The following is a 27,628-nucleotide window of genomic DNA, read 5'->3' on the forward strand; positions in this document are numbered from 1 at the left end:
CCGCTTCCAGTTGTGCCTTTTCCGTCTTCGACTCCTATCGTGTTCTCAGCGTCAAACATGGACAGCCGTTCTATTTCGAAGAAAAGAAAGGTTTATTATATTTTCATAATTTATGTCTAATGATTTATGATAATATGATGTTCGTTATGATAATTAAAATTATATAAGAAATATTTTGTCCAGAAGTAAACATAAATGACGTATGAAATGAATACATTCGCGGTGTTTTCGTTTGATACACGTAACCTACACCATATGTCTCAAACATTTTTAATATTCCATGGACATTGAAATTATTTATGTGCATTATCATATTAAACGAAATATGTTAGTCAAAGTTCTACTTTACATTCGGTTAAATTACGTTTATATCAATAGACGCGTACTTACAGGTTAATTTACAACCTTTTAGAATCGTGTATATTAAATGTAATTACCTCTGTTTCTTAGTTTGTCGGAGACGGTGTCTTCAAAGCGGAATTAAACGAGTTTTTAACTCGTGAACTTTCGGAGGATGGTTATTCAGGGGTAGAGGTACGTGTCACTCCTCATCGAACAGAAATTATATTGCTAGCAACGCATACGCAGAGCGTTCTCGGAGAAAAGGGTCGTAGAATCAGGGAGTTAACATCCGTGGTGCAGAAACGATTTAACTTCAAGGAAGCACAGAATATCGAGTTGTATGCAGAGAAAGTTGCGACTCGAGGTCTTTGCGCGATCGCGCAAGCAGAATCTCTGCGTTTCAAGTTAATTGGAGGTCTAGCTGTACGAAGGTTAGTTTAAACATTTATGTAATTTATGTAAACTTCTTGTATATAAATTCTACTATTTCTATGCAATTACAGAGCCTGCTATGGAGTTCTCCGCTTTATCATGGAATCAGGAGCAAAGGGTTGCGAAGTGGTTGTTAGTGGCAAATTGCGTGGACAGAGAGCAAAGTCCATGAAATTCGTTGATGGTTTGATGATTCATTCTGGGGAGCCAACCAACGAATATGTAAACACAGCAACCCGTCATGTCCTGCTTCGACAAGGTATGTTTGGCAAAAAATTAATGATAAAAACAGGTTCTAACTTAATTTGTTATTTCTTGTTAGGTGTACTTGGTATCAAAGTGAAGATTATGCTGCCGTATGATCCTCATGGCAAGACAGGTCCTAAAAAACCTCTCCCAGATTCTGTGTCGATTGTTGAACCAAAAGATGAGGTGTTTCCTTCACAACCAACATCTGAAGTGAAAGCATCGAAGGATTTACCACAACCAATACCACTTGCGGTGTAATTTATATATAAATGTAAATAATCTTTATTCTAAATAGCTATTGAGGATAATTTTTAAATAACATTCACTTGTAATAAAAATATTTTAAACTATCTTTGAAGTATAACTACGACTGAGACAATTATCCACTGCCAAGTACCATCTTACCAGAAAATTCATAGGATGACCCATATTTGTATGAAATAATAAAAAAATTACTTATTTAATATTTTTTCAATGTTCATTGATCCTTTCCCGAAAACGTGGAGGGGGTTAGTGTAAACGATCAAAGACGCTTTAAAAAATACGAAGATATATCTGATGCTACGAAATATTACGTATTATGTTATAACATATAAAGTGTGCCCTATTTTTAATTCACAGAGTTTTAAAGTAAATGCATTTATACACGTAAAAATTAAAATATATAAAATGATCTGTTTTCTATTGTAATTCATATAAAAAAAATATTTATTCTTTTGCAATAGTTCTTTATATATCATGTTATTCTAAAGTGTTCTTTCATTACATTTATGCTGTTACATTACTGTTTTACGTAAAATTGTACTCAACAATATGTTTGTCCTTTTATTAGATACAAACAAGTAGCACATTAGGGGTAAGGGTTATCCAGTGAACTTATCGTTTAACGACATGTATATTTCTTATAAGATAATTATTCCAAAGAATGCATCTAGATATTTCGCTGTATATTGTATGTAAAAGTACGTTTGAAAGATCTAGTGTTTTTCTTAACTTCCCTCTATTCTCATGAATTTGCTAATAATATTAAACTATTTCGATTTTAATTTTCTCATATTGAAAAAAAATGTTAACATTTTTTTGTGAAAAAGGGACACCTGTTATCAATATTTATAACCAATGTCTTTTTACTAGGAACATTAATTTAAAGCTCGCATGATATCATGTACAACGTGCTAAAGTATTATTTCCGCTTCCAGTTGTGCCTTTTCTGTCTTCGACTCCTATCGTGTTCTCAGCGTCAAACATGGACAGCCGTTCTATTTCGAAGAAAAGAAAGGTTTATTATATTTTCATAATTTATGTCTAATGATTTATGATAATATGATGTTCGTTATGATAATTAAAATTATATAAGAAATATTTTGTCCAGAAGTAAACATAAATGACGTATGAAATGAATACATTCGCGGTATTTTCGTCTGATACACGTGTCCTACACCTTATGTCACAAACATTTTTAATATTCCATGGACATTGAAATTATTTATGTGCATTATCATATTAAACGAAATATGTTAGTCAAAGTTCTACTTTACATTCGGTTAAATTACGTTTATATCAATAGACGCGTACTTACAGGTTAATTTACAACCTTTTAGAATCGTGTATATTAAATGTAATTACCTCTGTTTCTTAGTTTGTCGGAGACGGTGTCTTCAAAGCGGAATTAAACGAGTTTTTAACTCGTGAACTTTCGGAGGATGGTTATTCAGGGGTAGAGGTACGTGTCACTCCTCATCGAACAGAAATTATATTGCTAGCAACGCATACGCAGAGCGTTCTCGGAGAAAAGGGTCGTAGAATCAGGGAGTTAACATCCGTGGTGCAGAAACGATTTAACTTCAAGGAAGCACAGAATATCGAGTTGTATGCAGAGAAAGTTGCGACTCGAGGTCTTTGCGCGATCGCGCAAGCAGAATCTCTGCGTTTCAAGTTAATTGGAGGTTTAGCTGTACGAAGGTTAGTTTAAACATTTATGTAATTTATGTAAACTTCTTGTATATAAATTGTACTATTTCTATGCAATTACAGAGCCTGCTATGGAGTTCTCCGCTTTATCATGGAATCAGGTGCAAAGGGTTGCGAAGTGGTTGTTAGTGGCAAATTGCGTGGACAGAGAGCAAAGTCCATGAAATTCGTTGATGGTTTGATGATTCATTCTGGGGAGCCAACCAACGAATATGTAAACACAGCAACCCGTCATGTCCTGCTTCGACAAGGTATGTTTGGCAAAAAATTAATGATAAAAATAGGTTCTAACTTAATTTGTTATTTCTTGTTAGGTGTACTTGGTATCAAAGTGAAGATTATGCTGCCGTATGATCCTCATGGCAAGACAGGTCCTAAAAAACCTCTCCCAGATTCTGTGTCGATTGTTGAACCAAAAGATGAGGTGTTTCCTTCACAACCAACATCTGAAGTGAAAGCATCGAAGGATTTACCACAACCAATACCACTTGCGGTGTAATTTATATATAAATGTAAATAATCTCTATTCTAAATAGCTATTGAGGAGAATTTTTAAATAACATTCACTTGTAATAAAATTATTTTAAACTATCTTTGAAGTATAACTACGACTGAGACAATTATCCACTGCTGAATACCGCTTTACCAGGAAATTCGTGGAATGACCTACATTTGTGTGAAATAATGAAAGAATTATTTAGTTAATATGCTTGCAATACTCATTGATTCTTTCCCGAAAAATGTGCAGGGGGTCAGTGTAAATGATCAAAGACGCTTTAAAAAATGCGAAAATATATCTAGTAATATGAAATATTATGTATTGTGTTATAACATATGAGGTGTCTATTTTTAATCCACTGAGTTTTAAAGTAGATGCATTTATACACGTATAAATGAAAATATATGAAATAAGTTACAAAGATAAGAATAACTGTTAGAAAGAAAGATTTAAAAAATTGAAACCACGATATTTAACATTTTATATGTTACAACCTAATACACGTTAGTGAATATTTCCATAGTTCTCTCCATATATTATAATGCAAATTTAATTATTGTTTATTAACTAACAATATTGGAATTTTAAGAACTGAAAAATACAATACATTGTGCTATGCACTCATTTAAATTCTATATGATTTAAAAGTACATAATTATAATCTTATTGCAGATCGATATTAGAGATCATGAAATATTAAAAATTCAATTATTATAATTATTTATTTATATACTTATTTTGGTGTTTAGTAAATAAATTCTAAATCTAATTCCTTAATAAACTGTATGAAACAGTCCCCAAAAAACCTGTTATCATTTATGATCAAAAAGGGACACAAATATTAATTAGAATTTTTAAATATTTGGTATTTCTCATATTCATTTTGAATAACAGATCATAAGTTTGTTGTTTTTTACATTCGCACTCAATTTGTCATTCATTTATGTGAAATTATTATTACATGGACCCTAGAACCCTAGGAAATTTGTTTTTATAATTTAATACACCTGTTTTAATTGAAAAATTACTGACGCACAGGAGCCATTTGTTGTGTAAGTGATAATAGACCTTCAATTATTCGTCGCACTATAACTGGCATTGTTGGTTTCCTTGAGACTGAACTTAGTCCATTTCTGATTTCATAGAAAACATTACGGGTGAAAGGATTTCTTTGTGATGCGAGACGGAATTTTAAGAATTGGAAATAAATAAATGGTGTCAATAAACCGGCACGTCCCCTGTAAGAAGTTGCTTTTATAAATTATTTGTATATCTAATTTCAGAAAATTAATAAATGTTAGTACGTACGTAAATACAAGAAGTACTGTGAAAGGTAAGATGATTATCTCAGATAATGCACAAAGTCGTAAAATATTTCGTGATTGAAACTCCACCAGAGATATTAACAGGCGTGCTCCCCACCAGCTATTTTGTCCTAAACACTTAATTAAAAAAGAACAAAATAACTACTAGTTACCACAATGATGACTGTGCATCATTGAGTTATGTTAGCATGATATGACTCAGCATTGAAAAATAAAACCTTTCTACTTACATCAAGCAATGTAAGAGAACCACTAGCAAAATGCATTAATGCAAATAAAAATATAGGAGTTAACACCACTAATTAATAATTGAGGAAAAATAATTCTATTACATTTTGTGACAAATCTATCTAAGCCAAGAAGTGTCTTACTTTATATCTATTATCATATAAAAAGGATACATGTAACAGGAGCAGTATAGAGGAATATTAAAGAATAAAATAAATAATGGCAGGAATCTTCAATAAATAAATGTTCCAAAAATTGTCGATTCAATTGAACATGTGGCACTCTTTGGTGCAGGCGTAATGCACTAGTTGCTGCATTACTCATTAATACTTTATAATAAATATTATAAGAATTACTGAAATATAAAATACAAAATTTAATTTTCTGATTCATATGATAAAATAACTTGTAACAACATACCCAAATATTGGAATGATATAACCAATAGTAAATATAAGAGTGAAAAGTCTTGTAACCCATAATCCAACTTTAATCTTATTATCAATGATGTGTTGCTTCAAAGCAAACCAGCCTTTCTCCATGTGTACTGAAGTATCTTCTGGTGTTGCACTTGTAGTATCTGCCATTCTGTATATTAAAGATAATTCAAACGTTATAATTTCTAGATTCTGTATCATTTATATGAAATCTTTCACATTTTCATTACATTTAAAATAACTATTAAAAAACACATTCAAAAATATGGCAGAAATATGTAAATCGCGTCCTATTTTCTAAAGTGAAAGCAACTAATTTGAATAAAATGTTAAATATACAATACCTCATATATAGGTTAAAACTTTATTAGTTTTACTATTACTAGGAAAAGTTTTAAATCCTATAAGGTATAAACAAAAGTGAATGCTTTTAGGAAATATTTAACCCAATTTTTTATTAGGTATCAAAATCTTATTTACAAACTATATTTTGTATCAATGAATTATTTTTCAATTGTAATCATTTAAATGGTACTTACTTTGTAATTAAACGCTTGTTCACTAAATAAAAAAATTTCAATTTCTACAAACACTTGCATAAACGGAAATTGCAATGAATACAATAACGTAGTGCATCTGCGTAAATTTGCTACCTACATATGTATAATTTCCTCAGATATCTTAATAATTACTTTGGGTTTCGAGTTAAAGATTTCTATCTTTTCTGATAGATGGTGTGGATGTGGTTATCCGTTGCTTACCGCACTCTACTGGTATTTTATTGAATTATAAAACAATTGGTTTTTGAAGAAAAAAAATACGCTATGTAAACGTTGTTTTTACTTTAACATTCTTTACATTTTAGAAATAATAACTTTTTACCGATGCATTCATTACGTACATTATCTGCAATGTAAATACATATTTATTAGTATATTATTATAGCATAAGTAATCATTTATCTTAATTTGTAATTAATTTTGATTTGTAACTACACGCATTGATATTATATGCACCTGTGTTTTAATAATTCAAAAAAATTATTGCGATCTATAGATATGTATTTTTAATCAATCTTTATTAATGAAGATGTATTATAGATTTAAGGATATTTTTGAGAATTAGAAGGTTATGAGATATTTTAATTAAAAATGAATACTTTACAACATATTATTCGTGGAAACGGTGATAAAAAGAGCATTTGACTCTTATTTATTAGTAAATTCGATTTAAGTAAGGAAATATGATTTGTAAAACGCTTTTTAATCATTTTTTAATAAGCAATAACAGTAATATCATAATCGTAAACTGTGATATTACAGTTATCGCTTAAATTAAATAAATATTAAAGTAATACCTAATGAAGATATATTTCCTTTATAATTAATATAAAATTGAAACTAATGTTTTTATTGAAAAATCGAATTATATGATGTAATATACACGCTCAGGAATACATCTGAAAAACATTCTTCATTTACACATGCAAGTGCAAAATATACACTATAAGTATGAAAATAACGGTACAAATATTTTTAATCTACATACGGAAGTAGTTCAAGTATAAAGGAATAAAGCAAGAAAATACTCGACTTTTATTTTAACTCGATTCTTTGCTTTACCTGTAATCGTTTTTTTAGCACAAGATTTAATTTGTCTTCAAAATTGTAAAAAAAAAAATAAATCTTTTTAAATTGCTAAAAGTAAATTTAGAAGAATGCTGCTCATCGGCACGATTTGTACTATAGTTGCAAGTGGTTTCGTGTATCATAAGTTACGACAAAATCGTCCTTTGATAGTCGAAGAATTATTATGGAACGTAAAATATAATTTACTAGCTATCAAAGACATCATAAATACATGGATAAAGAGCAAAAGAAATAAAAATGGTAAGTGTTAAATATGTTTGGTGCATTTGTAAAATTTTCTATAGGTTTAAAATTTAGGGTATGACGTGAATGCAATATATTGGAATCTATGTCTTTATAAAAAGAAACTGCTGGCAATAAAAATTATAATAATCTGTTAACATTATGTAACTAAATGGATTTTTTAAGAAAAAGATAAAAAAACTATTAGTATATATTAATACAAAGTCGATAAATATTAAAATAATATGAAATGTATTAATGAAATGTTTATAATTAATAAGAAATTATGATATTTTGATGTATATATATTTCCTTTCCTTTCTCAAGATTGTTTACCTCAACCAGGAAGAGTTGCAATTGTAACAGGAGGGTCTAGGGGGATTGGAGTTGAAGTAGTAAAAATGTTTTTAGAACTTGATATGGAAGTAATAATTGGTAAGTTTAAAAACTAATTAAGTTCCATTTATTTATGAAACTTATTTCTTTCAATATTTTATATAAATTTTAAAATAAAAAATTTTTCAGCTTGTAGGACACCTTCTGCAGGTGAGAACGCTATTCTTCAAATTAGAGAATCTGGTGTCAAGAGTGGACAAGCAAAAGTATATAAACTTGATAATACTTCTTTGAAGTCTGTAAAGCAATTTGCTATGGAGATAAAAAGAGACTATAAACAGATTCATGTCTTAATTAATAATGGTAACTTAATTAATAAGTAAATAACATAAATATATAAAAGGTTATTAAATCAAAATTAATATAATTTTACTATTTGTAGCTGGTGTCATGTTTTGTCCTTATGAAGAAACAATAGATGGCTTTGAAGAACAGTGGTCTGTAAACTATTTATCACATTTTTTATTAACAGCACTACTATTGCCATTATTGAAAATTGGTGGACATCCTGAACGATGTAGTAGAATTGTTAATGTTACTTCCTGTGCTCACCTCTTAGGGGAAACTAATTTCAATGATGTTAACAACAAGTATTATATTATCATTCTATTTTGCATTTTATATTGGTTCTCTTTTACAATTCATAGATTCATTGATGTAAATTCTCTTCATTAATTAGGAGGAAGATCCTTACTAAATTTGCATATGCACAAAGCAAATTGGCACAAGAAATATTTACAAAAGGATTACAGCATCTTCTAGAAGAAAAGCAGTATTACATACAAGTTTATTCTGTACATCCTGGAATAGTATATACAGAACTTTTTATACATTCCTTTATTTGGAAATTGAAATTACTTATTCAATATTTTTTTAAGGTAAATATACCGTCAGTTATATGAACTCGTAACTGAGCCTCTATCATTTAAACTACGCTCGAGTGTAGTTTCAATTATACGTACGCGTATTCTGAAGTCAACATATCCGTCTGTTTTGTCTAAATTGATATATAATTTAACACAATTTGGGTTGAAATTGTTGTTCAACTTCAGTTTGAACGTCAACTTCTATTATTGAAGCACATAGCAGTAGCTCTTATTCAAATTCCACTTTGTCCCTCAAGCGACTCGGATAAACGAAGTTCTACTGTATCATAATTATAATTGGAATAATAAATTTTTTTTTTAGACTCCCAGACAAGGGGCTACTCCAATTGCCTATGCAGCTGTAAATAAAGCAGTTGAGAATTGTGGTGGTATATATATAGATAATTGTTGTCGCAGTGAAGGTCATCCAGACGCTTTGAATTTATCTGTACAAAAAAAATTATTTGAATTATCTCTTCAGCAAGTACAGCTAAATAATTTTTTTCAGTATGTATAGTGAAAATTTAAATTATAGATACTAATCTTATTCACTTTATACTTAAATGAATTTTATAGTACGAAGTAAATACTAAAGTTACAATTATACATATATAAATATATATATATATATATAACTTAATAGTATAATAATCATATTCATTTGGAAGGAATAAATGAATGTACACATATTTCTGATTTATTTATTTATGTAGAACATTATTAAGTGAAATTTTGAAACTTTTACAACAAATTTATATGGCAGGAGAGCGTTGCAAATCTTGCCAATTAAGAATAATATGAAGTATACTTTCTATAACATAATTCATTCTGATGCCCAATTGCAATATATTTTAATTTACATTATGTATATATTAGATATAAAATGTGAACACATTTCGTATAAAATAAAGTTTTATAAATAAAAAATGTTATAAAACGAAACAAAATCGTTTGTCATTTGTTATAGTACCTTTTAAGTCTATTACTGATCGGTTTGTATAATATAGAATATATATTATCTCTATATTTTAGACTACGTTTCAAACAATACACAGATTTAATATTTTTGCTATAAGACATCTTCTTGTCGAGTTTTGTTTAATCAAATTAAAAATCAGGCTTCTTATAATTATCTTTTATCTGTACACAAACTGATATGTTTTTATCAGTATAATTTTATTATAAATTTTTATGCATGTTTTATATTATTTAAAATTATAAATATTATTGCACAGTGGTTGCGAGTAGACAGTAATTTGAAAATCTACTTACAAACTTTATGCTGTTAAAACAACATAATTATATAAAAATCACAACAACTTTAAGTAATACAATATACAATGTCGTTATATATTTGAAAGAAATTAAATACACTAAATAAAACTTTTTATAATAATGAAAAATTACATGAAATGTTTTATTATTTCCCTATGTATTGTAATTTAATATTAATACAAACTATATGATGTGCAGCTATCAATACAAATACAGATAAACAATTTCAAATATGTTCGTGAAGAATATCCATACATGATTTTATTTTATAAGTATTCAACTTTTAAATTGTGAGAAATATAGAAAATAAATACATAATGTACATATATTTAATTTTCTTAATGAAAACTTATAAAAAGTGGAGGTAACCCATTATGTAATAATGTAATCATAAAAAACATGAGATGGTATAAGTTATTATTCATTTTTTGTATTTAAAATATAAAAAGGTATAAAGACTAGAGTGATGTGCTAAAAAATTGTGTTATTGATATAATAGTACGAACAACAAATGTCTTATTTATAAACATAAATACTAATAAAAATCTATAAAATACAACGTCGAACAATAGACGGGACAAGCATTAATTATCCGCTAGAATTATAAATAAAATCTTAAAAGATACAACAAAACTTTGGTTGTGTAAATGCTGCTAACATAATCTTAGTCACACTTATTATAATAAGCAATGATCAAGTAAAAAATTATTCATAATAATTTTTACTATTTATAATAAATAGTACATATACGGAACTTTGCTTTCATTTTAAGTTTCACTTGACTTTTAAAGCAGCAAACATTTTTGTGTATACTGCGGATTTGGAAAAATCTTGGACGATATTAGGCTTACATTTTTTAGTAGAAATCTTATATTTGTAATGACTTTATATTCAGTCACCAAATATGAAATACTTATTTGTACTTTCTGACATAATAAGAATATTATAGAACATATAGTAAACTTCCATTTATGGGCACAACATTAAATGTCAAAAAACAGGCGTCCAACTTATTTATTATTCAAATAATGCAATCATAAAATTATAACAAAAAGACTTTAGTTAATATCTATAAGAACACATATGAGAACAAATATTTATCAACATACTTAAACTTCGTTTTAATCTTAAATATTATATATTTTTTGCAACAAAATTGTCAATATAATCTGCATGATATAACACTAGATGCTAACATATAATATCAAAGATGTTCTAATATTAGAATTCTTTTTATTTAGTGGCAGAAGATTGACTAATATTGCATTCAATCCCTGTACTCTATAAAAATTATATGATAGTGTTCTACGTACATATTTAGCAACTGAAATTATGCATTTTCTGAATGACTTAATAATAGATATAAAAGCTAGTTAAGAAAGTCGACTACAACCACAGTTACTTGTATCACCAATTGATGTTGTTTTTCCATTTATAGAAGTTGCATTTGTTTCATATCTAGGTAGTTCTTTACTGCGTGCTTGCTACAATAATATATCAATTTGATTACAGTTAAATCTTCAGATAAAAATTATTTATGAAAGAGATTTGTCATCTTATTACCTCCATAAGTTCAGCTGCTATTTCCATGAATAGCCGTTCTACATTCTCTGCTTCTTTAGCAGAAGTTTCTAAAAAGTACATCCCATGTCTTTGTGCAAAATCTTCTCCTACATGTGTTGGTATTTCTCTGTCTTCTCGATCAATTTTATTACCTAAAGAAATAATTAAATATATTTAATATACAGAGTCTGGCTAAATAATATGTAAAAATAGACACAATATGATTCCTTGTGGATGAAAATATAGAATAAAGCTTTTTGATTTTCTGTTTAGATTTCGAGAAAGTCGAGATTGAAAATTTATGAATATAATATACTTATTATGATTACTTAAACATGGGTAATTTTGGACTAGACAAGACTAAATAATTGACAAGAAGTTATTCTATGTGTGAAAATAAGTCAGAAATGTAGAACAAAACTCTTTTAAAGATGCTTTGTTTCAGAGGAAAATAAGTTTGAAAATTTATCATATATGTGTACTAAACTGATTCTTAACTAAACATGTTCAAACTTTATTTTCTTCAGAATAAAGCCTTAAATGAAGAAATTTTATGAAAAATAACATATATTATTTACCTACTAATATCCTAAGAACTTTATTACTTGCATATTCTTCAATTTCTCTTAACCAATCTGGTAAACAATCAAATGTAGGTTGACAGGAAATATCATAAACCAAAATCAAAGCATGAGCTGACCTATAATAACTTTGTGTTATTGAACGAAACCTTTCTTGACCGGCAGTATCCCAGATTTGAAGCTAAAAGAAGAACAATATTAAGTATGCACAGCACAAAATTATTCTGAAAAAGTATATCTGTATATATTGGATGAATCATAATGCATTACATCACATGCATACCTTAACTTTCTCATTTTCTACTTCTACAGTCTTAATCATAAAATCAACACCTATTGTTGCACCCTGACCTGGGGGAAATAATCCCTATAAGACAAATGTATATATTAATAAATAAAAATGCATATTTAGAGTATTATTTTCTAACTGGACCATCCATATAAGGCATCATCATATCACAAAAACAGATGGAACAGCTTACATAGAAAGTATGTAAATTAATCGAATTTATTTATTATAACAAATTTTTTTATGCTCTTGTTAATAACTAATATGATTTAATTAATCATATAAATGTGTATGTATATATACCTGGGTAAATCTACGCACGAGGCAAGTCTTGCCGACACCAGCATTTCCTACGAGCACAACTTTAAAGAGAAATTTGTAATCCTCCATCACATTCGTACCGTATTACGGTCAGAAACCCTATACAAAATTAACGAAGCATCTGCAAGCACGACACGTACAATTTCCGTAAGCGTTCACTGTAACGATGGACCGAAATTTTATAATGTACTTCTTTTTAATGAAATTCACTTTTTTTCATTAACTTTAATGAAAACTGTTCGTGACACTATTCGGTATTTTCTATTTTTACGATTTACCGAATATACAATGTTTCATTTTGATAAAATAAACACAGAAACAAGTACTTAATAGAAATCGTGATTAACTTTCCAGACTTTCTGCCATTCTGTCAAAATGACGTTTTCTCTCGTCCCCGCCATTCAATTATGACGTTATCATGATTTAGAAAAAATACAATTTCGAAGTTGCCTATTGTACATACATATATATGTATAAACTTCAAAATTCCCTATCGTTTCTTATTTTATTCTTAAATAATTTCACTCCATTTCGTTTTTTGTATGTTACAATTGTATAGATAACATTTAAATAATTGTAAAATTAAAAATAATAATTAATAATAGCTATTTGCAATATCATAGGTAATAATGTTATAGATAATATATTTATGAAATAAAAAAAATTATTTTACTTATCTATTACAATTAATTAACAGTTAAATTCTAGAAAACATTTAAGATATTTCTAATAATCCATTAAATAAATTTCAATAAACTTCGTAATTTCATTTTGTCGTTTTGTCTCAATATAAATTACTCATAAGAATCGTCTTAATGAAAACGCATCTATATGCTTCCATTTTGCACACTAGCGACACGTGCGGAAAATTGTGAACTTCTAGTATACTAAGCAAACTGGTTGTATTTTGCAACGGAATATGTGATTGGTTCTTTACAGAAATTCAACCGACAGAGTAAGAAATTTATCCAATCACGATGAGCGTTATATACTTGTAATCCCGTTAGAAGGTACAAAGGAATGGTAGCCATTTTACGTGGATATCCCGTTTGGCGTAGCAGTAGTGTCCGCGTGATTATCGCGAAAAGTCAAAATAATCGTGCTTCGGGATATTTCTGTTTTTTCGAAATGCGTTAAAAAGGTAAATGTTAACCAGTGTCGCTTATAGTGTTCTCGGTAAAACTCATTATAGATCGTGAAGTTATGGTATCAATGTCGTTCAAGCTTGCTCGAGTCAGGCGTTAAGGAAATCCAGATGCGTGTTAGTTATTCGTGTACACTTAGGTATTTGTGCTGATCTTCTAGAACGTGCATGGATATTGCAATAGTAGTGTTAAAAAAAACTTTTGGAAAGTGCATAATTGCTAAAACAGTGAAAAAATCGATATGTGTATATGACGTCTATCAATCTTTTGTAAAAAGATTTCAGATAATATTACATAAATAGAGATTATAACGTATTAATTCTTGTTCAGGTTAATGCTTTAAGATTGATTACATTAATTTGTTTAATACAAGCTGAATTTTAAGACATTGTATACATGCCCAATTTTTCTGTCTTATATATATCGCAATTCAGTAAAAATGGAGTGGTCTAACCATAAAAAGTCAAGAATTAATATCAAACAAAGATTTTGTTGTGCACTACATTCTTATTTATATAATAAATAATTTTGATTAGAATATTCCATATTTTTTTGTATATTAAAATTTTCCAATTTTATTGTAATCTCACAAATATGTAACAAACAATAATTATTTAACTGTCCATTGAATTATAATGTTAACAATTTGTTATTACTTTCCAAAGTTGTAGAATGCGTACATGTGAATTTGTAACCATTCAATGTATGGATATATTAATGTTTCTATAATTTTGTAGTTTTTATATTTAGTTCTTTTTATAAAATATTTTTTAAATTTAACAAACTTTTGTATGATATATTGCACATTAAGAATATTTTAAAACAATTATTAAAGTTGCATAATAAAGAATTAATAAATTCTTGTCACAAAATATGTTATTTTAATAAAAGATCAATAAGAGTTATGTGTTTATGTTATTGCCTTTATATATTAAAAAATATGTTATTGTTCCTAATATGTGTTTCTTTGTATGTCACAGTATAATTACCACCGTCAATTTGACCAAGATTTGTTGCATTTATCAACTGGCAACACAACATCATGACATCAACAAAGTCTAAGGAAATAGCGGATGAGTATATCTCATCGCTGTCTGATTTGACGATTAACAGTAAACCATTAATTAATATGCTTACTATGTTGGCTGAAGATAACATAGAACATGCACCAGCAATTGTACAAGCTGTTGAGAATCATCTACAAAAGGTTATTTATCTCTTGTAATATATTAGTTCAAATAGTATATAAGTTGTTTTGTACATTATAAAATATATTATGTTTACATTGTTACATGCTTATTTAATATTATTCTTTTACTATCTGTAAGAGATTGGTGTTTTGGAAATTTACATGTCCCATTTTTTTAAATATTTATGAATTATACATTATAAGTGTTAAAACTAGCAAAGCTGTATTTCATACCTTTGTTTATTTAAATTATAGCAAAAGTAAATAAAACAAATAAAGTTAAATGAAATTTGTATAATCACCTTCTCTTTTTTGTTTTTCAATTGTATTTATGTCACCTTTGTGTATAGATTATGGTATGAAATAATAGCTTAAGTTTATTGATATAAATTTAGATACATATACATTATATTATGTCCTATTAGGTGAGAAGTGATATCAAATTACCTGTCCTTTACTTGATTGATTCGATTGTGAAGAATGTTAATGGAGCATATTTAAATCTCTTCACTCAAAATATTGTAAATACTTTTTGTGGAGTGTTTGAAAAGGTATGTTTACTAACTACTATTTGAAAAATGCATATTATCTAAAAGTATATATTGATTATTTCTATTTTTTTTTTGTTTAAAATATGTATAATCTTCTTTTATTTTAAAGTAATTTGCTTGGTCTTATACTATATTTATATTTGAAAAAAAAAAAAAAAAAACAAGTGTATTGCAATTGTAAGACTTACATTCCATAGAACTATAAGATAATCATTTAGTCAATATCAGGTCATTGTACTTTGTGTATCATACTGTAAAGTATAAAGCTTAAAATTTTCTAAAGACAAGAGAAACATAAAACTCAGTATTATATGTATAAATAATTAGGTGGATGAAAATACAAGAGCCAGCATGTGGAAATTGAGGCAAACATGGAATGATGTATTTCCAGCAAAGAAATTATTTTCTTTGGATGTACGAGTGCAAAGTATTGATCCTGCTTGGCCAATCACTGCCTCTCCTACTAGTGTTTCTTCTGGATCTATCCATGTTAATCCTCGTTTTTTTTCAATGGTTAGTTTAATAAACTTATTTGCTTGAAATATATGTATAAATAACGAATATGTGATTAGATAATATATTTTCATACTTGAAATGTAATTCATACAATTTTATTTCTAGCCCCAACAATCGGCAACATCTATTGTCTCACAACCAATTGTAGCACCTGTTAAGCTTCCACCAGGTGATCCTGTGACACCAACGGAAGCAGCAATGCGAGAGCAATTATTAAAGAAACAGCGAGAACTGATAGAACTACAGAAAAAAAAGATTGAATTAGAATTACTTCAAGCTAAAGCTAATTTAGAACAACAACAGCGGCAACTCGATAAACAAGCTGGAAATTTAAAAGCTGAACTGGTGAGTTCAAAAATAATCCTTTTTTAACTGCATTTTTTTATTTTAACCAAACTTTATTATTTTTTCTTTGAATAGGTTGCAGTTACAACACATATTACGCCAAGCACAGAAACTGTCACGCAAGGGAAACCTGTTGCAACCACTGTGCCAAGTCAAGCATCAAAGCAAGTAGCAAAACAGGTAGTTATTTAAATTATACATTTTCATCATTGTGCCACAAAATGCTATGAAGCAAAATTATTGCGTTATGTATTATTTTTTAACAGTACTTTTCCTATTCGAAGTTTCCAGCAGCAGCCGCTTCGCTTCTGAAAAATGCAGGAACGAACAATGGCCCACGAATTGCACCAGCTAGTAGTATAGCAGTAGCATCAGCTAAACCGGTATCTCGTGATCCAAGACTAAAAACTACCTCGGCTCAAGATGTACCAGTTTCAAGCGTGGATCCTCGTCAGCGAATAAGTACACCAACTCAGAAGGATTCGCGGGGTGAAGGCCAAGCGCAGTTAGCGGCACATACAAACACTGTACTTTCAGATCAATTAAAACAGCAGTTACTTTCGAAACAGGCTGTGACTAGCACTATCAACAAGTCTCCGACAAATCTTGCCGGCTCCGATACTGCGACGTTAAACGCTAGTAATAACAATAATGCTAATACGAACCTCAACAATAATAATAACAATAAAAATTTCAGTGGTAACGCAAATAAAGATGCTGTGTCGCATCGAACAAGTCAAAAGAAAGACCCTCGATTGTCTAGTAATAGTAGTGGTAACCTAAACAGTAATAATTCCAAAGGTTCTCAAAGTTTATCTATGGGTAGCAATAGTTCTTTATCTGCGAGTAATAGAGGAGGTGGAAATAACGATTCCAAGTCGAAAGACTCGAAGAGTTCGAATTCTCGAACTTCTTCATCTTCGGCAATCGACAAATCTGCTTCCTCAAAATCCTCGCATAGAAAACTAGGTAACAAATCGCGATCTAAACAACCTCAAACATCTCCGTGTAAAATACCGAAAGTCGACAGAGATGCCAGTCCTGTTAGGTCCAAATCTCGTGAAAAAGATAGTGGAGACAGTTCACCATCCTCGCGTACCTCTCCCCAATCCTTCCAAAACTCTAAAAATCGAAAAAAGAATACAAAATCGAGAAAACGCAGTCCAAGCCCTCCATATAGAATTCCTAGGCGCAATGATGCAAAATCCAATTTAAGTCTAAGCAATTCTAGTGGTGTTACTGAGGAGGAGCAATCTGGTTCATTGATAGTCTCTCCTCCTCACCCACCTACATTTAAAGAAATCAGACCAAATGCTAGACAAAGAAATTACGTAAGACGTAATAAGGATGGCAGTCTTAGTCCCGAGCGCTCTCCAGCAAATGCTGGAAACGTTCAAACTGCTGTGGAACCAACTTTGGAATCATCCAGCAAAGATGAAGACTTGAGAGCGACACTACCTCTTCCAGGTGCAGCCGCTTCTGTATTAGAAAAGAGTGAGTTAATATTTTACGTTTTTCAACATAAATATAAATTATTTATAAACACACATGCATCATATACTTTGCATTATTTAATGGTGAGTTAATTTTTTATGATATGTGGTTACAACGATGTCCCTAGCTCTAAAGATTTGCGTCAGAATAATTTCAGCTGTAATATTACTTTAAATCTTCAAAGGCGAAACATTAAAATATATTTTATTCATGAATAATATATTCTTTATTTCTCCGTTTCGAACAAACATTTTTTGTTTCTCAAGATATAAAACTAGCATGCAAAAGAGGATGCAATGATCCTATATGTTGGTAAAATTAAATACGCATATAATTCTTGTATAATATACGAGTTATTTCACTTTGCTTCAAAATCTTTTTCAGAAGAGGACTTAGATTTGCGTGTATTACCACCAGCAGTTAATACTAACAAAAGACAAACTGCAGAACACATGGACTCTACATTAGTAAAGAAAACAAAAGCTGAAAAGTTCGATGCGTATGTATTTTTATTTCTTTCTTCCTTGGCTATACAAAATATATAGTGCACAGTTAACGTAACTCTTCTAATTTTATAGATTATTTGGAAATGAAGACGTTGATCTGCGAACATTAACTCATCCTAAAGCTGGACGACCACCTACACCGCCCCCACCCGTAATATCTGGTGAAGATGGCAAAGATGGGTGGGCAAAACTAAAGACACCATCAAAGAATGACAGGGAAAAGCAAGCTAATAATACTGATGATAAGCGTGATGCTAGAGATCGTAACAGAGATAGATTGGGTAGACTGAGGCTTTACAACAAACTTCCGGATGATCCTAAAGAAAGAAGAAGAACATTATCGAACGAAGATCAAGATAACAGATCAGGTCGAAGAGGTCGAGAGAATGATAAACCTGAAAAGAATGAAGACAGAAATATAGAAATAATAATGAAACAAGCTGCAGAACAATTGAATCAAGGATCCATTACTAAAACTCAATACAATACTCTCATTCAAGAAGTTTTACATATGAGCGAAGATCGGAAATTAAGAGCTGCACAACGAAAGGAAAAAGAAGTAGGTTCTATTGTATGGGAAAAGGGTGTAAATTTGGATATAGCGGGTCCAGGTGAGCGTACGTCTACATTTAGTCCTTCTGGTGATAAGGAAATAATGAGAAACAAAGATCATCCTATTGCAAGAAATCCAAACGGCCCTAGATGGCAAAATCAACCATGGCAACAACCAGGACCATGGGCTCATCCGCCGGGACCTCCTTACGGTGGACCGCAAGGACATTTTAATTCAGATTTTAGACCAGTTGGTCCATGGCAAAATCCAAGACACTTCGGACCAATGCGACCCGACTATCAATATCACGGTGGCTTCAATCATTCTATTGGTCCAAATCCACGATTAGGACCTGGAATGATGGGACCCATGGGACCTAATGGTCCGCTCATGTCAAATTTATTACCTAATGGTCCAATTGGGCCAATGGGCATGCCTAATCCACCTATATCATTACCGGGAATGAACGGACCTGGAATGATGATAAACAATGGACCAATGACAAGTCTTATATCAAATACAAATATGTCATCATTGAATGCTTCAAGAAACGTATCGCCAAGTTCGTCTTCGAAGTATGATATCGAAGATGGCGATCAAAATTATACTACAACGATGATAAAGAATCCAAATCCTCATAGTCGTGAATTACCGCCACCAGACTCAAAATTATTAGATGAAATTGCAAGAGATACTATGAAATCTATAGATATAGACATACAGCATATACCACGTGAAATCAGGTACTATGGTCAAACTGGAGTAGTTTTTATGAATTGGGATGATCCAAGAGAAATCGGATTTCAAGATGGTATACGGCGGATTTTAATTGATGATAAGATCACTATAACCTGTGCATTTAATGATAATTACAAAGAATTTATTTATGAAGGTGAAGTTCATAGGTATGTATCCTAATGTCGTGCACTCGACTAACAGATTTATATATAGTGTAAGATATTATCGACCTGTTTATGTTTTCAGAATTAAATTAGGTGCACCAACGAGAGAGTTATATATTGATGATAGGTGGTATGAGTGTTATTTCGGTGGTATGCCAATAACAGTAGATCTTGGTGGTAAAAAGGTTAGCGTGAAATTGGAAGGACCTCCACCCCTTGTTAAGATTGGTACTGTAAAGAGAACAGACTTAGTAGTTGCCAAAATTAATCTTATTATTAATGCCCGAAATATGGTTCCTGTATTTTTAGATGCAAAACCTCAAATGTTAGTTGTGTTCATATTATTACAAACTTTAGACTAAAGATGTATAAAACAATACTTACAAATTTAAATATTTACAGATTTGAAATTGAAGGGAAACCTCATACACTTGAATTTATAGACTCGTTACAAACAGTTCTTTTAAATGGGCGGCCATTTAAAGTGGAATTCGGTGGACTGCCTAAACCAATTATTGTTAGGGATAAAAAGCATTTTATAAGATTTTCGGTACTGCCTAGAGGTGTCCGACCAGGTTATGTTAAGATAGCAGGTATGAAAGGTGAAGAACCTATCGAAGCACCACCTACCCCGCCTCTATTGACACAAAAGCCGAAAGTGGATGCAGCTTCTACACCAACGCAGTTCTCTGCTGTTGAACATGAATCAACGTCACAAGATGGTTCGGATCTTAGATCTACTCCTAAACCGGGTAAATATTATATTTGTAACAACACATCATGTAATATGTAAAATAGTATGTGAACCGAAATATAGTATATTTTTCTGTGTAATATTGCATTAGACTTGTAGCGAAAATTTGCTTTGTTTCAGATTTGCAATTAGATGTGTTATCTTCAGCTTTACCATCTGCAATGGCACCATCGTCTGGATTATCTTATCAAGCTGAACCTGCTGAAAATCCACCTACAACTGCTCCACCATTATCATTACCGCTGAATATGAATGAACTGTTTCAGAGATTAGTAGAGACTGGTATTGTATCGAATCTTTCTGAACAAAAGAAACAAGAAGAGGAAGAAAAGAAGGAACCAGAAATTATTCCGGTTTCATTTGATAAACCAGAAACACTTAAAGTGTAAGTATAATTTTAATAAAACACTATTTTAAATTAATTATTGTATTTTGCATTAATTTTGAATTGGAAATATTCCTTATTTTAGTAAGCAACCGGCTATTGCGGCAGCATTGTACAGTGGCATGCAGTGTAGTTCTTGTGGTGCCAGATTTGCACCAGAATTAGCAACTCGGTATAGTCATCATTTAGATTGGCACTTTAGGCAAAACAGACGAGAAAGAGATTCTGCAAGGAAGGCTCATTCACGACCTTGGTATTACGATGTTAGTGATTGGATACAGTTTGAAGAAATTGAAGACTTAGAAGATAGAGGTAAAAATTTTTTATTTTTATTATTTATAATCTATTTTGTAATGGGAGATCTAATATCTTATTTACATTGTTTAGTACAAAGTTGGTTTGAAACGGAAAAACAGACGGCTGATACGGAAGGTATCACGGCCGAGGATTCTCCTCAAGAAGCCTCACAGCCTAGTGTTCCCACTGGAACTGATGAGGATTCTAGATGTCAAGTATGTCATGATGCATTTGAACAATTTTATAATGAAGAAAAGGAGGAGTGGCATCTAAGACCAGCAATTAACTTTGAAGGAAAGAATTATCATCCATTATGTCTTGATGATTACAAGGTTGGTTTTATCTTTTTATATCTTCCTATATTTTCTGTTAACATTTTATCATATTTCCGATCAGTCAATCGGAATATAATATCGATATAAAAATCTATTAATAAATTCTTCATTTGTTACATTCTTGCAAAAAATAGGAAAAGAGTCTCGTGGTATGTGCTTCTTTATAATCCATATTTTCATATTGCACTTGCAGAAAGTTTCCGCACTTATAGATGTAGTGGAAGTAATTAGGCAATGAAAGATGTAATGTACACTCTGCAATATATATTTTATTTTATTTAACTCTTTAATTTTATAGATTCCTTTTATAGAAATGTATATAACATATAATTTCTTTTTGTCATGAATTGATTTTTGACATTTTGTGCATAAATAAGAATGAAAGTCATGATTACATTTATTATTTAGTAAGATTCACATTTTATTGAATACATACATTATCTTATGACATAAATAATTTGGATGATTAATTTAAAGTAATTTCTAATTCACATATATATGTTAGGAAGTAAGGTAATAAGAAATGTTCATTTACATAAAATTTTGTTGCACGTTTATAGTTCTTACCATTGTATATTTGTATCATTATATATTTTATTGTATTGTATATATTGTATATTAATTTATTAATATATTGCTTTCTTTACGCCATTAGAGAGCTTTGGAAAAATCTGCGCTTGAAGAAACAATAGAGGAAATGGAGGATGAAAAAAAGGAGAGCTCAGATGAAACGTTCGCAGAAGAAAATAAGACTGATGAATTAAGTGTGGAAGCATTAAAAACTGAATTTGAAACAGTAGAACCGTCGGATGAAATAATAGAAGATAAGGTACTGGAAGAATCTACTGAAATGGAGACTAAAGAGGAGGAAACTATAATTGAAGATAATGCAGATATTGAACAAAATGAAAAAATGGAAGAACAAGAATTAGAATGTAGTAATAAAGAGGATGTTGATATGGAAAGTATAGAAAAAGAAGATATGGAAACAGAAATACCAGAAACAGAAAATGTGGATAAATCCTTTGAAAATATTAAAATTAAAGAAGAACCAATTGACGAACCTGAGGAACAATTAGAAGTAGAACATTTCGATTTTACTAACATAGAAATTAAAGAAGAACCTATTGAGCAGGAACCAGGTACGTATTGTATGCTATATACAGAGTGGTTGGTAACTGGTGGTACAAGCGGAAAGGGGGTGATTCTACGCGAAAAAAGAAGTCGAAAATATAGAATAAAAATTTTTCGTTTGAGGCTTTGTTTTCGAGAAAATCGACTTTGAATTTTCGCTCGGTGCGCGTGCGGTACGTTATAACGAATCTCACTGTTCACTGTTCATCGTTGTCTCTATGGAAAAATTAAAAAAAAAAAATTAAAAAAAAAATTTTTATTCTATATTTTCGACTTCTTTTTTCGCGTAGAATCATCACCCTCTTTCCGCTTGTACCAATAGTTACCAACCACCCTGTATATATACTTTAATACAATAAATTTTTTAAAAATTTGTGGAATAATTTTACATATAGATCCTGAAGAAAGTATAATAACTGAACCTGCAACGGTTGATACAACATACGCAGCTGTGAAGAGTTCTATAGACGGGAATGTAGAATTGGATTCTACGCCTGCAGCGATGCCAGCGGCTCCATCTCGAATTAAAATCAATATTACGAAACCATTGTGTATCAATAAAGAGCCAGAAGATTCAAAGGAAAAAGAAAAACCTATAGTTGAGACACCTACTGAAGAAATAATAGAACCTTTGGTGCCTGCTTCTATCAAACCTACTTTGCAAGGTAGAAAACTTTCAAATTTACCTCCTGTGGAAAGAGGGCAAGAGTTATCAGGACTCTGCTCAATTATGTAAATAGTACATGTAATGTATTTGAAATATGTATGTATGGGAGTGTGAGAATGAATTCATGTTTAGCACTACTTAAAATTAAGTATTGTTGCATTGTATATCATATTTGTGCAGCTTGTACGACGTGATGTAGTGTGATTACAGAATTTTTTGCTTTCTTTTTTTATTGTATTATTCATTTTTCTGTATTTTACTTTTCTATTTTTTGCATTTCACATGCACAATTTTTATCTGAATATTTCTTTGAACTGCTAATGTAGTAAAAGGAATTAATCACATCTATTTTCAAATATCACGTCGTATAAGCTAAAAGTACGTGTTATAATGTGTGATTGTATAAGTGTATGCGTGTATTTAGTTTTTAAATTTTAATTAAGGTGAAAAGAGAACAAAAACTGTACATATTTAATGTAATCGAAACAGTCTAACTAGAAGCGAGATATGATATAGTAGCATTCCCAATAATATTGAGTGCAATCGTGTTTCGTGACAGAGAAGTGTCAGGAATGTAATACTGATATGCACAAGACTAACTGAGAATTTCATACCGTTTGTACTTTGTAAAAACATTTGAATGGTATTCGATACATTGTTTTCTAGAAGCATCATCCCCAATTTGATTTTACAAAGCACGAAAACGAGGTCCCGTAGAAATGATGGAAGATTACCCAATTTAGTTAGGTGTACAAATTGTGTGATATAAAATTGTTGATTATAATGTACATAATACCAACATAAAATTAATCCCGACGATATTGGGTAAAGAAGAACAGTTACTACTAGAGAAGAATTATTTTGTTGTATAAAAAAAAAATCTTGTTAATCATTCGGGGTCTGACGTCCTTTGGTTGCTTATTTATGATCCTACTAAATTTACCTCTCTAAAATATCCTTTATGATAATCGCTATTGCTGAAGAACTTTAGAAATTTAAATTTTTAACTATAAAAATATTTGAAGAAATAAACAAGTATTAATAAAAAGTTACTCTTTAGTTGAGATCTGTTTCGGTATTCAATAAATCTTATTTTTAGAAAAAAAAAACTGATTTGATGTTACTGTTTTCTCCTTATACTTAATCTAATAATTTTGTAATATTTGGCGTTGAGAGCATAATAAAAAACTAATAAATTTCTAAAATAGTTTTCTACACTGATTATTCCATATAAATGTTTGTTTACGTTTTCCCTAAAAGAAAATTTATTTTTAAATACTTTAATTGCATACAATAATTATATGTATATTTATATATTTTGTTATGGGATAACCATGTAGACAATAGGTCTTGAGATTTCTATTTATAAGCTACAATTATGGGGCCACCTTGGGAAAGGGATTGTATCCCTAATATTTGGTATATTAAAAATAAATTGTAAAAATCTTTCAAACCCCATTCCAAAACCCCCAGTTGGAACATTACCATATTTTCGAAGTTCTAAGTACCAAGAAAGATTAGATATTGAGGGTAACTTTGACTTTAACTTTTCATAATCATCTTCACGTATACTGCCTCCTACTAACTCCCCTACAGTAGGTACTAAAAGATCTATTGCATCAACCTTAAAGAAAAAGGATCATATATACCTTTACAATGACTATTATTTGAAAAGATATTTATCAAATTCAAAATTTATTAAATTCACTATACTCACCTTTGAAGAATTATCTTTACATTCTTTCATATAAAAAGGTTTCATTTCTTTTGGCCAATTTGTAATAAATATGGGAATATTATCATTATGTTTCACTAGAAACAATTCATGTTCTTTAGATAGGTTTGCTCCGTATTTAATAGGAATCTCTAAGCAACTTGTATTATTTTGTAAAATATTAACTGCTTCATCATACGTTATACATGCAAATTTTTTATCCAACCACTGTACCTCACAACCACCTATCGCATGTATATCTGAAGCACATTTTACGAGTATATCTTTAACCACATATTTTATTAATGATTCAACTTCAATCATTATATTATCAATACTATTAATAAATGCTAATTCAGTTTCTAACATATAAAATTCAGCTAAATGTAATCTTGCTTTACAATTTTCAGCTCTGAATACTGGTCCAAAGGTATATACTTTTGTAAATGTTCTAAAATGTTTTATGTATACTTTAGGTATATAATTTTTCTTTATTTAAATATTATTCATAAAATCTTATAATCTATTCACCTGGCAGCAGCTTCTAAATGTAATTGTCCTGATACTGTTAAAAAAGATTTAGTATTAAAAAATGATTCTTCTTCCCCTATACCTTCCCTTTTCATTGATTTTAATAGATCTTTACAATCTGGCTTAACTAAAAATAATTTACCAGCTCCTTCACAGTCATTTGAAGTTAAAACTGGTGTATGTATATGAATATAACCTTTATTCCTCAAATAATTTTCAATAGTTGCAGATGTCACATCACGTATCCTTAATAAAGATGAAAATGTTCTAATTCTTGGTCTTAAATGAAGAAACTGTCTAACATAATCTGAATGATACAGTTTTCTTGGAGCAAAAGGATATCCATCCATAACATCACACATGCCAATTACAACGATATTATCTGTATGTAGTTCAACTTTACCATTTGGATTTAAGGCTAATTTTCCTTCTGCCTTAATACTACTTCCAAAACTTAATTTGTCTGGTTTATTTGATTTTGATACAACAAGTTGGAACATATTAGGAGTTGATCCATCCATAATATCAATAAAAATATCACTTTTCATCTTTCTCACTGCATAAACCCAACCCTATTTTTAATAAATTGTTTCAAAGGTTAATATCACAAATAACAAGAGATATTAATAATCAAAACGATATAAAAAAATATTTATAATATTCAATACAAAGAAAGAACATGAATGAATCCGCAATTAAATATCAAAATATTAAAAAACTGTAAGATACAGCTAACCTGTACTTTTACATGTTTTCCAACAATAGTTTCAGAATTATCATTACATATTTGCAACATACTGTGGACATGACATCTTTGCACTTTAAGGATAGCAAATAAATTCCTGTTAAACTTAAGAAGTGACATTTTTCTTTTGTTTTTGTGAAATTTGTGCAATTAATGATAATAAAATCACAAAGTTATTACCACAAACAAGGTATAAGATAGACCTAACATACAATATAAATTTGTTCCGCGATCCGGGGACTACGTAGCCCAGGTTACCATTTTCATGTCAGATACGACATTATCGGTTCAGAATAAAATATGAAATCAGCGTTATTGGTATGGTAGGAATGATAATTAAATCTAGTGGCAATTAATTATTTTCGATATAATTAGTAATCATAATTGATATACGTATTGATTAATTGTAAGAACAGAAACCCTCAGATTCTGAAATACCGACCTAAAAAAAATCAGAATGTTTCTTATGCCCTTTGCGATTTGTTACAGCGAAGGTAGAAATTAGATATATTGATCTCAATCATCGGAAGCGATAAAGATAATACATTATAGCAGAATCGTATACATCGTGTATATACCTATAGAAAGATCTATATTTGTTAAATTCTCGAAAGCAAGTCTGTTACTTCAACTTGGTTTAAGTCGATACGTTCTACTGTTGCTTTATAAAATATTTCTTATTTCTTTCTTAATTTTTAAGTTTTTAATTAAATAGGAAAACTTAATATAATATTTGTATAGTATTTCAATATTTTGAAGAACTGATTTTCTAGAAATTTCAATTGAGAATACGTATTCTTATTATTTTCAATTTATCATTCCTAGATGAGCAAATAAGAGATGGGACATAGCCATTTTCAGCAGTTCCTTACACAAAATTGATCAAATGTTAATGATTTTTGCCGACGACATGAAAAATGATTTTTATATTGTACTACAATAAATTTTAGATGTTATAAATTAATAATTAAATTGTCAATAAGTGCAAGTTTTTACTTTTTTTGTAGGCTTTTGCCTTTTTTCTATTTTCACGATACAGGAGTTGAAGCAAAACTGAGCTCGTGTACTTCGCTTTTTTTTTATTTTTACCCTAGGAGTTTATGTAGAAATTTAGAGTTGTATCTATTAGTTCAGGGTCAATTTACCAGCATAACTCGTCTATGTTTTTACCTATTACAAGGTGACTTTTTTCTAAGATCGAAAGGTGAGAATTTTTATCG

General features: G+C 29.9%; 7 protein-coding genes across 12 annotated transcripts; 4 read left to right on the forward strand and 3 right to left on the reverse strand.

Annotated features, from left to right (window-relative positions):
* The first annotated feature begins 10 nt into the window (after positions 1–10).
* Positions 11–1,373, forward strand: RpS3 (ribosomal protein S3). Its single transcript, XM_069114581.1, has 4 exons — positions 11–90; positions 451–773; positions 846–1,033; positions 1,097–1,373. Exons 1-4 carry the CDS (start codon positions 58–60, stop codon positions 1,279–1,281), a joined length of 729 nt encoding a protein of 242 aa, XP_068970682.1. The 5' UTR covers positions 11–57; the 3' UTR covers positions 1,282–1,373.
* A 776-nt stretch (positions 1,374–2,149) lies between these two features.
* On the forward strand, positions 2,150–3,585 carry LOC138180549 (small ribosomal subunit protein uS3-like). Its single transcript, XM_069114524.1, has 4 exons — positions 2,150–2,302; positions 2,663–2,985; positions 3,058–3,245; positions 3,309–3,585. The coding sequence occupies exons 1-4, from the start codon at positions 2,270–2,272 to the stop codon at positions 3,491–3,493; spliced, it is 729 nt and encodes a 242-aa protein (XP_068970625.1). The 5' UTR covers positions 2,150–2,269; the 3' UTR covers positions 3,494–3,585.
* A 753-nt stretch (positions 3,586–4,338) lies between these two features.
* On the reverse strand, positions 4,339–6,181 carry Kr-h2 (transmembrane protein 33-containing Krueppel homolog 2). Its single transcript, XM_069114523.1, has 6 exons — positions 6,023–6,181; positions 5,467–5,634; positions 5,220–5,401; positions 5,049–5,116; positions 4,802–4,935; positions 4,339–4,731 (listed from the first exon to the last, which is right to left on the reverse strand). Exons 2-6 carry the CDS (start codon positions 5,631–5,633, stop codon positions 4,518–4,520), a joined length of 765 nt encoding a protein of 254 aa, XP_068970624.1. The 5' UTR covers position 5,634; positions 6,023–6,181; the 3' UTR covers positions 4,339–4,517.
* A 96-nt stretch (positions 6,182–6,277) lies between these two features.
* Positions 6,278–9,336, forward strand: LOC138180547 (retinol dehydrogenase 12). Its single transcript, XM_069114522.1, has 7 exons — positions 6,278–6,396; positions 7,188–7,372; positions 7,682–7,789; positions 7,880–8,053; positions 8,133–8,340; positions 8,430–8,628; positions 8,939–9,336. The coding sequence occupies exons 1-7, from the start codon at positions 6,368–6,370 to the stop codon at positions 9,131–9,133; spliced, it is 1,098 nt and encodes a 365-aa protein (XP_068970623.1). The 5' UTR covers positions 6,278–6,367; the 3' UTR covers positions 9,134–9,336.
* On the reverse strand, positions 9,306–13,058 carry LOC138180550 (ras-related protein Rab-30). Its single transcript, XM_069114526.1, has 5 exons — positions 12,628–13,058; positions 12,319–12,402; positions 12,033–12,216; positions 11,455–11,606; positions 9,306–11,375 (listed from the first exon to the last, which is right to left on the reverse strand). Exons 1-5 carry the CDS (start codon positions 12,712–12,714, stop codon positions 11,265–11,267), a joined length of 618 nt encoding a protein of 205 aa, XP_068970627.1. The 5' UTR covers positions 12,715–13,058; the 3' UTR covers positions 9,306–11,264.
* A 596-nt stretch (positions 13,059–13,654) lies between these two features.
* On the forward strand, positions 13,655–23,487 carry Pcf11 (Pcf11 cleavage and polyadenylation factor subunit). Of its 5 annotated transcripts, none has more exons than XM_069116016.1 (17): positions 13,655–13,786; positions 14,771–14,997; positions 15,405–15,530; positions 15,858–16,043; positions 16,152–16,391; positions 16,467–16,571; positions 16,658–17,885; positions 18,270–18,384; positions 18,464–19,849; positions 19,929–20,171; positions 20,249–20,598; positions 20,721–20,985; positions 21,071–21,297; positions 21,373–21,614; positions 21,752–21,766; positions 22,273–22,759; positions 23,147–23,487. In XM_069116016.1, the coding sequence occupies exons 2-17, from the start codon at positions 14,833–14,835 to the stop codon at positions 23,485–23,487; spliced, it is 5,721 nt and encodes a 1,906-aa protein (XP_068972117.1). In that variant the 5' UTR covers positions 13,655–13,786; positions 14,771–14,832. The 5 variants fall into 5 exon arrangements, with proteins under 5 accessions (XP_068972117.1, XP_068972120.1, XP_068972119.1 ...); XM_069116019.1 differs by having other exon boundaries at positions 16,676–17,885; XM_069116017.1 differs by having other exon boundaries at positions 13,669–13,929.
* A 1,128-nt stretch (positions 23,488–24,615) lies between these two features.
* On the reverse strand, positions 24,616–26,651 carry AsnRS-m (asparagine--tRNA ligase, mitochondrial). 2 transcript variants are annotated; one of them, XM_069116023.1, is made up of 5 exons: positions 26,400–26,651; positions 26,067–26,235; positions 25,664–25,790; positions 25,136–25,583; positions 24,616–25,042 (listed from the first exon to the last, which is right to left on the reverse strand). In XM_069116023.1, exons 1-5 carry the CDS (start codon positions 26,526–26,528, stop codon positions 24,782–24,784), a joined length of 1,134 nt encoding a protein of 377 aa, XP_068972124.1. In that variant the 5' UTR covers positions 26,529–26,651; the 3' UTR covers positions 24,616–24,781. The 2 variants fall into 2 exon arrangements, with proteins under 2 accessions (XP_068972124.1, XP_068972123.1); XM_069116022.1 differs by having other exon boundaries at positions 25,664–26,235; positions 26,400–26,650.
* Positions 26,652–27,628: the final 977 nt, after the last annotated feature.

The sequence above is a fragment of the Bombus flavifrons genome, chromosome 6, assembly GCF_040668555.2.
Source record: "Bombus flavifrons isolate JBK064 chromosome 6, iyBomFlav1_principal, whole genome shotgun sequence".
Taxonomy (NCBI): Eukaryota; Metazoa; Arthropoda; class Insecta; order Hymenoptera; family Apidae; genus Bombus; species Bombus flavifrons.

Bases quoted from the DNA above. Each gene is read 5' to 3' on its own strand.
- RpS3 (XM_069114581.1), top strand. From the start codon at position 58: ATGGACAGCCGTTCTATTTCGAAGAAAAGAAAG. The intron at 774-845 runs GTTAGTTTAAAC...ATGCAATTACAG, and splicing joins GGAGGTCTAGCTGTACGAAG to AGCCTGCTATGGAGTTCTCC. The intron at 1,034-1,096 runs GTATGTTTGGCA...ATTTCTTGTTAG, and splicing joins TCATGTCCTGCTTCGACAAG to GTGTACTTGGTATCAAAGTG.
- LOC138180549 (XM_069114524.1), top strand. From the start codon at position 2,270: ATGGACAGCCGTTCTATTTCGAAGAAAAGAAAG. The intron at 2,303-2,662 runs GTTTATTATATT...TCTGTTTCTTAG, and splicing joins CTATTTCGAAGAAAAGAAAG to TTTGTCGGAGACGGTGTCTT. The intron at 2,986-3,057 runs GTTAGTTTAAAC...ATGCAATTACAG, and splicing joins GGAGGTTTAGCTGTACGAAG to AGCCTGCTATGGAGTTCTCC.
- Kr-h2 (XM_069114523.1), bottom strand. From the start codon at position 5,633: ATGGCAGATACTACAAGTGCAACACCAGAAGATACTTCAGTACACATG. The intron at 5,117-5,219 runs GTATCCTTTTTA...ATTATTAATTAG, and splicing joins CTATACTGCTCCTGTTACAT to TGGTGTTAACTCCTATATTT. The intron at 4,936-5,048 runs GTAAGTAGAAAG...TTTTTAATTAAG, and splicing joins GTTCTCTTACATTGCTTGAT to TGTTTAGGACAAAATAGCTG.
- LOC138180547 (XM_069114522.1), top strand. From the start codon at position 6,368: ATGCATTCATTACGTACATTATCTGCAAT. The intron at 7,790-7,879 runs GTAAGTTTAAAA...AAAATTTTTCAG, and splicing joins TGATATGGAAGTAATAATTG to CTTGTAGGACACCTTCTGCA. The intron at 8,341-8,429 runs GTATTATATTAT...TTCATTAATTAG, and splicing joins TTCAATGATGTTAACAACAA to GAGGAAGATCCTTACTAAAT.
- LOC138180550 (XM_069114526.1), bottom strand. From the start codon at position 12,714: ATGGAGGATTACAAATTTCTCTTTAAAGTTGTGCTCGTAGGAAATGCT. The intron at 12,217-12,318 runs GTATGCATGTGA...TTCTTCTTTTAG, and splicing joins TAGAAAATGAGAAAGTTAAG to CTTCAAATCTGGGATACTGC. The intron at 11,376-11,454 runs GTAATAAGATGA...ATATTATTGTAG, and splicing joins TAGCAGCTGAACTTATGGAG to CAAGCACGCAGTAAAGAACT.
- Pcf11 (XM_069116016.1), top strand. From the start codon at position 14,833: ATGACATCAACAAAGTCTAAGGAAATAGCGGATGAGTATATCTCATCG. The intron at 16,572-16,657 runs GTAGTTATTTAA...ATTTTTTAACAG, and splicing joins CAAAGCAAGTAGCAAAACAG to TACTTTTCCTATTCGAAGTT. The intron at 18,385-18,463 runs GTATGTATTTTT...CTAATTTTATAG, and splicing joins AAAGCTGAAAAGTTCGATGC to ATTATTTGGAAATGAAGACG.
- AsnRS-m (XM_069116022.1), bottom strand. From the start codon at position 26,528: ATGTCACTTCTTAAGTTTAACAGGAATTTATTTGCTATCCTTAAAGTG. The intron at 26,236-26,399 runs GTTAGCTGTATC...TATTAAAAATAG, and splicing joins GAAAACATGTAAAAGTACAG to GGTTGGGTTTATGCAGTGAG. The intron at 25,584-25,663 runs GTGAATAGATTA...AAAACATTTTAG, and splicing joins CATTTAGAAGCTGCTGCCAG to AACATTTACAAAAGTATATA.